Consider the following 13333-nt stretch of genomic DNA (forward strand, 5'->3'; position numbering starts at 1 on the left):
AAAAAATTTAAAAAATAATTCAAATGAGAAATTGTGGCTAGATTAGGATAATTAGGAGTAAGAGAGAAAAAAGGGTAAATTCTAGATAAATTTTGAATATTGAGCCAATAACATGTTATAACAGATTAGATATGGGATGTGAAAAAGAGAGGTCAAGGACAAGTACTTTTAAACTGAACAACTACATGATGGAGCAGCACCCTCAACAAAGACTGAGAAGGCTTTAAAGGTCGGCTTTCTAATTCAATCAGTTCCACCGTTTTTTGCAGCCTTCTACCAAGACCTGAAAACAACACCAGTGTAAGTGCTTACACACTGTAACCTCATGTTTAGGATCCTTCTGCCCCAACAACTTTAGGTCCTCTGGACTGGCAAGAGACACAGAAAACAAAGGATTTCAAGAGATACTCAGTGTTCATCACATTTCATTAAACACACAACAAGGAATTTACCTGTATCACATACTCAATTGTAGAAAACTGAGGCATCAATTCAGCAGGTTGATTCACCTCAGATATGCCTGCATAAGCTGGAGGAAACTGAAAAGAAAGCAAAGCACTGTTTTGTGAGGGCTGAAAGATATTTATGTTACACCTTTTATTTTCCATTTATAAAGATGATTAATGATTATATGTTAATTCTGAGAGCACAAAATGGAAAACATTATTAAAACACAAAAAAATCAGTAATTAAATTCTGCTTTACATTCATATCATTTCATAAGTTTAAAAAAGTATTTTATTCTTTAGAGTAGGTTTAAGTTATGTTAAAACATTTAATGGTTTAAAATCACTCTATTAGAAGAAGCTAAAAGCCCTAGTGCCATGCCAGTAATCCTATCTTCTTAGAAGGCTAAGGCAAAAGGATCAAAGTTCAAGGTCAGCTGGCACAATTTAGACTCAGTCTCAAACTAAAAAAGATTTTTTTTTAAAGGGTTAAGGATGTAGCTCAGTACAGAGCACCAATGGTTTAATCTAAAAACAAACAAAACCACATGCTATCACAACTGTTTCTTAAGCTTTGCCTTGCAAACTAAAGGCAAAACATTTACCTGTTTCATCTATAAAGAAGACTAACACCTTTATTTATAATTTTGACAGTTATCTCTGGAGTAGCTGTGATTTTAGGCATGTACCACTGTGCCTGTCCCCTCTAGACCTTTCCACTTGAGCACACCATATATAACAATCACTTCATATAAACAATTTTGGGACCTGCTTTTGCATATAAAATAATAACACAGGCATTTCCTTTTGTTTTTAAAACTCTCTGCAAACATTTTAAATTCATAGTTTGTGGACTGATTTTTCAGTCTTCAGCTTAATATTTAAAAGTTTAGGTATATCTCTCCAAATTTAGCAGGTGGATCTCTCCAGGCCAGTGACTTTAGAGTGACCAAATGCAAATCCTGCTGAAGAGATGACAGCAGCCTTAAAGAGTCACTGGCCAGGAGGGAAGGAATATTGGGCATCAGAACTCCAGCAGAAATCTCAGTATATGCCATCAAAAGATCTCCTGTCCTCTTTCTGGCCATGACTACCCAATGACTGCAGCTTGCAGAAAAGGGTAGAGCTTTATCTATGTCTGCAAAATTTGGGGAGTAAACCCAGACATACTGGCTACCTTCTAGCAATCTGGAGATGTCCTATTTACCTAACAGGCAGTCAACTGCACAGAAAAAGAGGACAAGATACCCCAGTTCCTCCAGGGGGCCATCTCTATCTACTACCCCAGACTCAATGAGGGGTTCATTTCCTCATCGTTGAGCTGGGAGAATAACAAAAGATTATTTAAGCATACGACAGTCTTTCACATCACACTTCCAGACCAAACTGGCAGGTGGAGATCTCAGATAAATATACTAATACCAAATACTTATATGGCACCTAGTGTGTCAAGCACTATTTAAAGTCATTTACATTCATTAATTCTGTTTAATTCTCACAAGAATTTCATAAAGTACCCATAGTACTATTATGTTAATTTTATTTTATTTATTTTTTCCTTTATTTTGTTTATTTTTGTGTGGTGCTAAGGATCGAATCCAGGGCCTTGCACGTGCTAGACGAGCACTCTACCGCTGAGCCAAAACCCCAATCCCTATGTTAATTTTAAAGACAAGAAAATTGAGGCATAAAAGATCAAATGCGACCCTGCCTTAGATTTTTTATGATAAATTAAACATGCATTAATTCTGAATGTTAAGATTTGTATAAACTTCTGAATTTCTCATGGAGATTTTTTTTAATTGCTAAGAATCAAATTCTACCATTGAGGTACATCCCCAGCCCCTCATGGAAATAAATCTCAAATATAATCAGCTTATAATTTCTGAACCTACTGTCAGTCGTCAACTGTACTTGTTTTTACATCACTGGATTTACTATGCACTGTATCTAGGATTAATCATAATAAATTCATGTTATATTACCAGCTTAAGAGCTATGAGCACAATGTATGCTCTATTGTGTACAATTAATTTTCCTCAACACTTCATTTAAATATAGTTTCCATGCCATAAAATTCACCAATTTTAAGTGTAAAATTCAATGATTTTTAGCAAATGTATTGAATAATAATCAGCACAGCCCAGGTTTAGAACATTTTTATCATAGACAATTATTATTATTATTTTATTTTTTAATTTTCTTAGTACAGGTATTGAATCCAGAGGCACTTAACCACTGAGCCATGTCCCCTTTTTATTTTTTTATTTTCAGACCATCTTGCTAAGTTTCTTAGGGACCCACTAAGTTGCTGAGGCTGGCTTTGAACTTGCAATCCTCGTGCCTCTGCCTCCCAATCTCCGGGATTACAGGCATGAGCCACTAAGGCCAGCAGACACAGTTGATTTTAAAGAGAAGTCTTGACTGGGGGTATCACTCAGTGATAAAGCATGTGCTTATTATGAACAAGGCCCTGGGTTGGTCCCTATCACCTACACCCCATAAAGGGTCTCTCTTCTCATTTATAAGCTTCTTTTAGTTTTAAATTTTTTAAATCAAAACTTCAATACTGATACTTGAATTCCAAGGTTAATACAAGATCAGAAAACAAAAATTCAGTAATATTCACTACCCAATTAGAATATAATGAAGTTAAGTGAAATATGAACAGCTGGGCATAGTGGTGCATGCCTGTAATTCCAGCTACTCAGAAAAAGGCTGAGCAGGAGGATCAGAAGTGTGATGTTAGCATGGGCAACTTTGTGAAACTATGCCTCAAAATAAAAAAAGGGCTGGGGATGTAGCTCAGTGGTAGAGTACTTTGCCAGCCAGCAAGAGGCCCTGAGTTCAATCCCCAGTAGCACACACACATACAAAAAGAACAACAGATCTATGTTCTTAGGGTAACAGATTCATGACCTACAGAAAACCTACAAGGAAAGAGAATGTTATGTACTCTACACAGCAAATGACAAGAATCCAAATATGGAAAAATTATAAATGTTCAACATTCAATATTGTGCTTAACAAAAGCTATCACCTTCAGTTCAGCAGAAACTGCTGACTGCTAGCATAGATATTCAATTTCACATAACTTTTTCAGAGTAACATACAAGAAATGAAACTTATAAAATATTTTTTAAAATAATTCATACCTGATTTCTCTGGAAACAGAAATTACAAGCCCAAAGTTTTGCTCGATAATCAACCTGACTGTGAGAAAGATAAATATCACAACTAGGTACCATTTTTATTTTTAAGGTAAAAAATATTCAAATGTAAACTTCAAATTCAATAAATCACAGACTGGTATTTCTATGTTTGTGTATAATAAATGACATTTTACAAAATTTCAATGCAGTTAGAGTTCTGGCTATTAAGTACATAAAAAGTTTCCCTCAAACAACTTCAATGAAGAATTAGCAAATCCCTTTTTCTCTTTTCCAATATCCTAGATAAATTTTTAAAATTTCTTGACTTATATAAATTATGAGTTAATTCCTTTTGCCTATTACCTTAACCCAATCTTCAGGATTTTTTCTAATATCTTTATTGTTCAGCCAAGTGAAACTACCAAATTTTGATAATAAAGGCACATTTCACACACAGGAAAAATTTCTTAGACTTTAACCTCACTTGAGTTAATATACTTCCTATCCCCTTTTATAGGTTTAAAAAATTAATAAACAGTGGCTATAATTTTGAAAGCAGAGCAGCAGCATTCTTAATATGCACAGCAAGGAAAATAAAGTAAAAAATGTTCCCTCATATAAAAAATTTTATGACCACTTGCCACGTACTTCAAAATTTCAATCTTGCAGTCCCATCTACTTGGAAGACAGGAGGATCCCTTGGGTTCAAGATCAGGCTGAGTAACACTAAGACTCTACTTTCAAAAAATAATAAATAAATACAATAAGAATTCTTTCAGGGGCTGGGGATGTGGCTCAAGCGGTAGCGCGCTCGCCTGGTATGCGTGCGACCCGGGTTCGATCCTCAGCACCACATACCAACAAAGATGTTGTGTCCGCCGAGAACTAAAAAATAAATATTAAAAAAAAAATTCTCTCTCTCTCTCTCTCTCTCTCTCTCCTCTCTCACTCTCTCTTTAAAAAAAAAAAAAGAATTCTTTCAAATTGTATCCACATGTGTGCAAAATAATATAGGTCAAGATATTATAGGTCATTATCTTAGGAACAAAAAAAATTACACTTAACAATAAAATCATTAAGAGTTCAAATTTCTTCTGATTATTACTTCTTCTAGTCCTACAACATCAACACACTAGGCAAGTATAAAAAAAAAATAACCTGAAGCTTTTAGATTTTATTTTTGTGAAAAATACTTTAAAAGGTATCTCATAAAGTATACAGATAAGCCAAAAGCAAACTGATAAAAAGCAAAAAAAAAAAAAAAAAAAAAAGTTAATTAGTGAATTCCAGATCCTCCCCTTTTATCCCCCTCCTCTTCCTATAAGATTCTAATTTTATCTGGAGATTAGGCCAGGGAGATTTCTATGCACACTCATCACTAAGAATCTCATCATCTACTACTCATCTCAAATTTGACAACTTGCCCAAATCAAATTAATTGTATTCACCATTTTTAGCAGTTTTTAAAAGAATTCATACCAAAGTGGATTGAGAACAGCTTTGCAAGTTGGCCTGCTGCAAAGCACAGGTTCATACTGTACAGGAGGCAGGTCTGGTCGTTCTTTCAAAGGAGTAAGGAGACAAGCCAGTGGAACAACCATTCTCGTGGCCTCAAGACGGCTGGAAGGCCACACATTCCAACTGAAACGTACACCATCTCGTTCTTCATTCTGCTGAATGAACTCCAGATATGTTGCCATAGTCTAAAAGGGAACTAAAGATAAAGCTTTAGCTATATATTTGAGATTCTCAGCTAAACCTCAAAAAAGAAGACAGTCATCTAACATAGCATTTCTTAAATACTTAGCTGGATACTCCTGGATAAAGATATCTATCTTCCCAAAGTTGATTAACTCAGTTATCTTTAACTATTGCTCTTTTCTTAATCCTCCTCTCTAGCACTTAAAACAAAACAAAACAAAACAAAACAAAGTGGTGGGGAGTTTTAATCATCATCTCTAAATTAAGTGTAGCTGAATACTCCACTTTAACATTTATTTATTCATTTTTGAGGTGCTGGGGATTGAACCCAGGGCTTCATACATAATATGCAAGTACTCTTCTACTAAGCCACACCCTCCCACCCTTGCCAGCAATATTACTTTAAACTTTCTTACAGATCACACATCATCTCAGACAAGCCAATTCTGCACTTGACCAAGGGTAAGTCTTGAATCCTGTTTCAGCATCAATACTGTATTAAATTTTACATTCCTAGTAATCTTGGTTGTGTGTCTTTTCCCATCCACCTTTTGTTAACTGTACAGTAAAGAAACATATACTGATCTGGAGTCGAGCTTATAAGGGGGACAAGTTCTGAGATAAAATATTTCTATTTGGTATTATCTAATTGCAAAGGAAAGCTTACTATTATGCTGGCTCTCATCAGGACCTTCTCCCTTACCAAGGTTGCTTTTACTCATGCCTTTTTTTTTTAATGTTTTTTTTTTGGGGGGAGGGTATGCTCATGTCTAAAGACTGGTCAATAAAATAGTACTTCAGACTAATCTTTTAAGCCCAGACAATCCCAATTTCACTGAACTGAGTGTTTTATACATCCTGTTCATGTCCTGGAATCTAGGGTGACACACACCTAAGTTATTGTAGTTCAAGGAAACTAGCCCCTCAAGGAAAAACAACAAAAAAAAAAGAGATCAAAGAATCTGTGATATTAAAGTGATCACTAAGGAGGACCTCATCTAGTGCTGGATAACAACCAACCCCATACTATTTTGAGAAGTGCCATACTACAAATAATTTGGATTAAGGCTCTTATATTACATGGCCAGAAAAGCAAATTAAGTATTACACAGACAACCAAAATTCAAAATGTGAATTTCACTGAAACACTAAGCCAGCTACTTGTTATCTGAGCAAAAGGGAGAAGCTGAAGCATTGTTTACACAGAAGGCACTTCTGCAGCTTCCTGAAGGGGAGGGAGCAGGAAGAGCTAAATCAGGTAGTCAGGGGAGCCAGTTCTAATATCATAATTCTCACAAGTACCTCAGCAAGATTCATTAAATGACCATTCCCCTCTCAAAATTGTTATTAAAAGGTATTAATCCCCAAGTACGCACATAATAAAACTTTCTCCATCTGTTTACCACTGCCCCTCCCCCTCACTCTTCTAGATCACTGATTCTTAACCTCGGGCAAATAATTCACAGAGGATTTTAGAGAATCCACAGACTTTCTTAAGTCATATGCAAGATTGTGTGAATGAGAGAATGCATCCTACCAAGGAAATTAGATTCACGTTCTATACCAAATTCTCAAAGAATAAGGGTATGAAGAGGTCAAATAGCTGAATGAATGAATGAATGAATACTGTACGAACGGATGAAAAGCCTAGGAAGATACTCTAGAAGCATCCACCCCCAAATCTGAACGACCCTCATCTCGCCCAGGCGTAACTTTTCAGGGCATAGTGGCCATCTGCAGACAAGATAAAGTTTAGTTCTTTACAGGTGTCTGAAGACCTCTCTCACAAACCAAAACGTTCGAATGGCTAAGTTATAAAATGGGAGCAGGATTCTTCCGGCTGTGCGCAGCCAGCAGTTCTAAAGACTTAAGAATCAGAAGCCGGTGCTCTGCCGGCCCGGCATGGCGGGGGACCCGTCACTTTCAGTAGACTCTTGGGTCATCGATTCGCTCCGTTTCCCCTGCCTACCAGAAAAGGCTTCATCCCAGAAGCAGCCCACCTCGCCCTGGCATATGTGCCTCTGTCCGCGGCTCTCTACCACGTATGCATCCCACTCACCTGGCCGGAGCCGATCGCTTGGCCAATGCTGTCCGCGCCCACAGCTGGAAAAGCTAGGCTCCGGCTCTCACCGCCAAGTCCAGCTCAGCTCTCAACCAATTGGTCAACACTCTGACACGTCATACCACAGCGACGTGCGCTAGCCAATCACAGAACGCTTATCCAGCCGACTAGAGGAAGCGATGTTGTCAAGAAAAAATTCTCCGCCTTCTAGCGATACGGCAAAACAGCGCTGACTCGCACTTCAAACCATAGATGCCACTTCCCTAAGATTGCCACTAAAGGTTTCTGCTTCAGAAACTCCAGGCATTGCCGGAACATTCCCTAGACACAGCCAGCCTTCCCAGGGTGGCCGCCCTGACGCAATATGACGTATGCTTGCCTCAGTGGAAAATCCGCCTCCTTGCCTTAGTTACCGGAATGCGAGAACCGTGACGTGGGGCTCCGGAAGTAGAAGCCGTGCAACTGGAGGAACCTGGAGCTGTCTGGAAGAAGGCCTCAACATACGGGGCTGGGGGCTGGAGAGAACTTGGAGCGGCCAGCTGGGTACTTGTTTGTCCAGGGAGCTTGTCTTTAGTTAAGATTCATTTTAAGTACAACAGGTGTAGTAGTGCTTTTTCATCTTTCACGATTTCCTCTTTTCCCTTGGAATGGCTTCACTCTCTTAGTGGAGACCAGCTCTAGCGCACAGTCCCTCTTTGCACCTCCATTCCTATGCCGAATTGAGAACTGTCATATTCAAGTACTTTAGGAGACTGACAAAGTTCATGTTTACATGGGACACAGCTTTCTTTTTAAAATTTATTTATTTATTTATTTAGTTGTAGTTAGACACAATATCGCTATTTTATTTATTATATAAATATATTTTATTTATATATTATAAATTATTTATTTATATGTGGTGCTGAGGATTGAACACAGGGCCTCACACGTGCTAGGCGAGCACTCTACCACTGAGTCACAACCCCAGCCCTGGACATAGCTTTCTATAGCCACAACCATTTTTCACTTTCTTACAAGGTGGCTCATTCATTAACTTACTAAGACAAAATCTTCCTGTAGCATATTTTAAAACCCTAAAAAATAAAAGTATATATCTAGGCATTCAAGAAGTATGCATTAATTAGCTCAAAATTAGGGCAATATTTTAAATTACCTACAGATCAGAAAAATTAGTTTAAGTCAATGTACTATGAAATATAATGTCCGTAATATAAACCGTTTGTCAGAATAATAATTCACTTTGTTGAACAAACTTTCATTTATCATGATCTTAAACATTATGCATTGTTAATGTTAGCTTATCTGATTAGTAAACTTATATCCGTTTAGGAAATTGAAAGTAGTTATTCTCTTTGTAAGGAAACAAGCCCAAGTAAGAACATGTGCACATGTATTATACTTAACACTGAGAAAGAATATAACTGGTTTGGTTTGGTTTTGAGGTCCTGAAGATTGAACCCAGGGCTTCACACATGCTAGACAGCCAATGTACTACATCCCCAGGCCTTTTTGAATTTTTCTTTCTTTTTTTCTTTTTTTTTTTTTTTTGGTGCTGGGAATTGAACCCAGAGGTACTCAACCATTGAGCCACATCCCCAGCCTTTATTTGTATTTTATTTAGGGTCAGGGTCTCACTGAATTGCTTAGGGCCTGCTAACTGCAGAGGCTGCATTTGAACTCACCATCCTCCTGCCTCAGGCTTCCTGGAAGCTGGGATTACAGACCTGTGCTGCCACACTGTTCTTATAGTTTATTTTTTAAAAACCTAAAATTAAAATACTATTATTCGTCAAAGATTTCCCTTAATTATTTGAACCTGGATTCTTTCTGTAGTAGCAATTTCTATTCTTTGTTTTCTTTTTTTGTACAGGGGATTGATTAAATCCAGGGATGTTTTATCACGTAGCTACATCCCCAACCCTAAATTGCTGAGGCTGGCAATCTTCCTGCCTCAGCCTCCAAAGTCACTAGGATTACATGTGTATACCACCACATCAGGCTTGTACTAGCAATTTCACAAGAAGGGTTTTTTGGGTTTTTTTTTTGTAATAGACATACAAAGCATTAGAAGTTTTATTTCTTTGCTGGAAATGTTAGGAATATTTTATTTATATATGTGTATTTATTTCCATAAACTAATCCTAACAGAGGTCCCTTAATTGGAGAGATCTAACAGTCTAACTTATTAAGACTCTACAACACAAAATTTGTACTCTCTAACAAAAGGTGAAGGCTTTTTTTTTTAATTTTAATACTTCTTTCTTTTTTTTTTTTTTTTTTTAGTTTTCAGTGGACACAACATCTTTATTTGTATGTGGTGCTGAGGATTGAACCCAGGTGGCATGCATGCTAGGCGAGAACGCTACTGCTTGAGCCACATTCCCAGCCCCGAGGTGAAGGCTTTTACTGATCATAGCCATGAAAACACATAAACATAGAGAGCATAAAACTTTGGTTCTACAACTTTGGCCACAAGTGAAAAATATACAGAAACATAAAAATTTAGTGGACCAGAGGGTCTGGGGATGTGGCTCAAGCGGTGGCGCGCTCGTATGGCATTCGTGCGGCCCGGGTTGGATCCTCAGCACCACATACAAACAAAGATGTTGTGTCCGCCAAATACTAAAAAATAAATATTAAAAAAAATTCTCTCTCTCACTGTCTCTTTAAAAAAAAAAAAATTTAGTGGACCAGATAACAAAGAGCTGTTCTTCCCAGTTGGCAAGGAAATATCCCAAACTGATAAAAAGACAAAAAAAAAAAAAACACTAACAATCCAATTCTCTGTCATCTCTTATCCAAGAGAGAGATGATCAATATAAACTATCAATTCACTTAAAGAGATTAGCAACTGGACAGAATATAAATACCAAATTCCTAATCATTATTGCTACCAGCAGGGGAAAACTTACCATTCATGCATGAATCAAAAAGAAAAACAGAAAACCAGTAGAGAGGAGACAAGAAAGCTATAGAAACAGATCAGCAACATAGTGTTGTACTATTGTAGTATTATTGCCACTGGGTATTCACTCTAGGAGGCAAGAAAAATGCCTGCCTGGGCCTAATCAGCCTAGGAGGTGTTTTCAGTAATATAATTGCCTGGTTCAGACTGGTGAATCATATTGGTGAAACTTCCAAATTGTTAAAGAAAGTGTTTCAAGCCAAGTGAGGTGGTGCACACGTGTAATCCCCTTGGCCCTGGAGACTGAGGCAGAAGAATTACAAGTTCAAGTCCTGCATCCAAAACTTAGATCCTGTCTCAAAGTTTAAATAAATAAAAAGAACTGGGGATATAGCTCAGTGGGAAAATACCCTGGGTTCAATTCCCAAGACTGCCAAAAAAAATCATAAAAATGTTGACTTTTAGTTTTAAAACCAAAGTTATTTCTCCTGCATTAATAAGAAACTCAAGAAAACACTTGTACAAGAGATAAAAGTAGAAAAGAAAACAAAGTGAGTTATGTGTAATTACATAATCCCTGCAATCATTATTGGCATAAACAATCTGAGAAAGGTGAGAGTTAATACCATTGCTTTTTTTCTCTCCTTCTAAAAGGAAAAGCTAACTGAATCTTAAGGAAGACCTTTTTACAGCCTATAGTTCCTGTGCCATTGTTTACTGAACAACAACAACAAAAAAAAAAAAAAAACACTAAGCAAACACTTGGGCATAGGAATGCCACTGCTTATTTTGTTTTTTAAAACTTTAAACTCCTATATTGATGCATAATTGATATACAATAAGCTACTGTGGGGAGGGGTGTGGGGGGAGTACTGATATTGAACCCAAGGACACTTATCACTGAACTATATCCCCAGCCCTTCTTATTTTCTGTTTTGAGACAGTGTCTATGTTGCTGGCCTTGCACATGAAATCCTCTTGCCCTGGCCTCCCAAGTCACTGAGATTACTGGTGTGCGCCACCCTGCCCAGCCTGGGACGTACATATTTAAAATGTGTAGTTTGGGGTCTGGGGCTGGGGCTCATCGGTAATGCACTTGCCGGGCACTAGGTTCGATTCTCAGCACCGCATATAAATAAATAAAAATAAAGATCTATCAACAACTAAAAAAATATTTTAAAAAATGTGTAGTTGGGTAAGTTTTGACACCTATCTACACAATTGAGATAATGAATATAGATATCATCCCCCAAAGTTCACTCATGTCACTTATATTTTCACAATTTTAATTAAAGGACTTAAATGATATGTGCTTTTTTTTTTGGTCTGGCATCTCACTCAACATGATTATTTTGAGATTCATCTGTGGTATTGTGTGTAGCAGTATAAGTTTACAGTTAGTTCAATAACATTGATCTGTGATGTTATGATATGTATTTTTATCCATTTTTTCTGGTTTATGAGTTTCACAGCCCTTGTTATTTCTTAAATGACTAGAACAATAAGATTAAAGTGTTTGGCCATTTGTTATTGGTTCCTGCACCTGCTTCAGAACAAGCTTCAGAGCCAATAAACTGAAAGATAATCTTTTATTATCATATTGGGGAAATTTAGGCCTCAGAAATCCCCACACATTTTGGCATCACAGAAATTATCTGTGCTGTTGAGTGTGAAGGAGAAACTGGGTTTGCTTTTACTCTATTCTCTTCTGAGACTTTTAGTGTTGAGGTTCAAGAGGAAAGGATATGTTTTGCTCTTACTGAAGAACTTGGTGGTAAAGCAGTGTTACCATTTGTCTCCCACTGTACCTGTTCAAAATACATGAACAGAGTTTTTCTTAACAATGGGTACAAAAACATGCCTGACATTCACAGTGAGTAAGTCCGTAAATCGACAAAGAAAAAGAGTCAATTTCCTATTGATTCTCATTAATAATAGCACAGGCAAACTTCTGTTGACCTCTACGCAATAAGGTTTGGATATGCCTATAAGTTACAACCACTTCCTAAGATTTCAGGATTCTATTATAACAGGCAGAATGTTTCATTAGTACCTGTTTCTCCAAAATCACAATTGGTTTACATATATTATCCATATACCGTATAAAAATAATGACTTTTTTCTTTTTTGGAACTAGGAATTGAGCCCAGGGGTTTTATATCATTGAGCTACATCCCCAATCCTTTTTATTTTATTTTGAGACAAGGTCTCACTAAATTTTCCATATTGGCCGTGAACTTAGCAATTCTTCTTCCTCAGCCTTCCCAGTAACTGAGATTACAGGTGGGTCCTACCATGCCCAGTTGATGACACTGAAAGACCCTAGCCCAGTTAGCCCAGTTACCTAAGGCCAAGATATGAAACCAAGATATCAGGCAGGCCATAAACAGGTTCAGGCGCCAGGCATGCTTTCCGGACAACCGGTTGAAGAACAGAGCACCCGCATCCTGAGGCATGAATGAATAAACCGGAACAGATAAGCAGGAACAGAAAGAATAGAATGCAGACCTGTGGTTTTTGGAATGCAGACCTGTACCCCCTAGATGGCCTATATGCTAGATTTAAACAAACCAATAAGAATCCTGTTGCTTCCCGCGCGCGCGAAACCTGTCCCAAACCCTATAAAAATCTCTGTATCCCCAAGCCCGGTGTGCCAGTTCACCAAAGCTCCGGCTGAGGTTCTGCTGGACACCCGCAGGCGCCTGTGTCCCAATAAACCCCCTCGTGCTTTTGCAGCCAGTGTTTCGTGTGATTCTCCTTGGACAGGGAAACGGGGGTCTTTCATAAACGGGGTGCTTTTCAACACCTTTTAAAAGGCCAGCATTTACAACAATGAAAATCACAAATAGGGCTAATATTGACATTCTACCAAGTACTTATTTGAAACCAAAAGAAAATATAATGTAGATTTCAGGAGTTCCCAAGTTACAGATAGTTTGCATTCTCCATTTTTGAAACTAAAAACAGCCTTTCTTATAGATATATCATAAGTCTAATAGCAAAGTAACAAATTCTGGGCATGTAACAGCCTGTTCTAAATAAGGGAGGGGTGGACAAGAGCACT

General features: G+C 37.5%; 1 protein-coding gene across 2 annotated transcripts in view; it reads right to left on the reverse strand.

Annotated features, from left to right (window-relative positions):
* The window catches only part of Sec23b (SEC23 homolog B, COPII component), a 37368-nt gene extending 29946 nt beyond the window's left edge, over positions 1-7422 (reverse strand). Inside the window, exons 1-4 of one of the 2 annotated variants that reach the window (XM_077799590.1) lie at positions 7359-7422; positions 5078-5312; positions 3602-3659; positions 453-539 (exon numbers count right to left, since the gene is read on the reverse strand). In XM_077799590.1, coding sequence (XP_077655716.1) covers positions 453-539; positions 3602-3659; positions 5078-5298 — 366 coding nt within the window. In that variant the 5' untranslated portion in view covers positions 5299-5312; positions 7359-7422. The remainder of the gene's footprint in view (positions 1-452; positions 540-3601; positions 3660-5077; positions 5313-7358) is intronic. The other variant, XM_077799591.1, reaches the window with a different exon arrangement.
* Between the last annotated feature and the right edge of the window lie 5911 nt (positions 7423-13333).

This window comes from Urocitellus parryii, chromosome 6, assembly GCF_045843805.1.
Source record: "Urocitellus parryii isolate mUroPar1 chromosome 6, mUroPar1.hap1, whole genome shotgun sequence".
NCBI classification, from domain to species: Eukaryota; Metazoa; Chordata; class Mammalia; order Rodentia; family Sciuridae; genus Urocitellus; species Urocitellus parryii.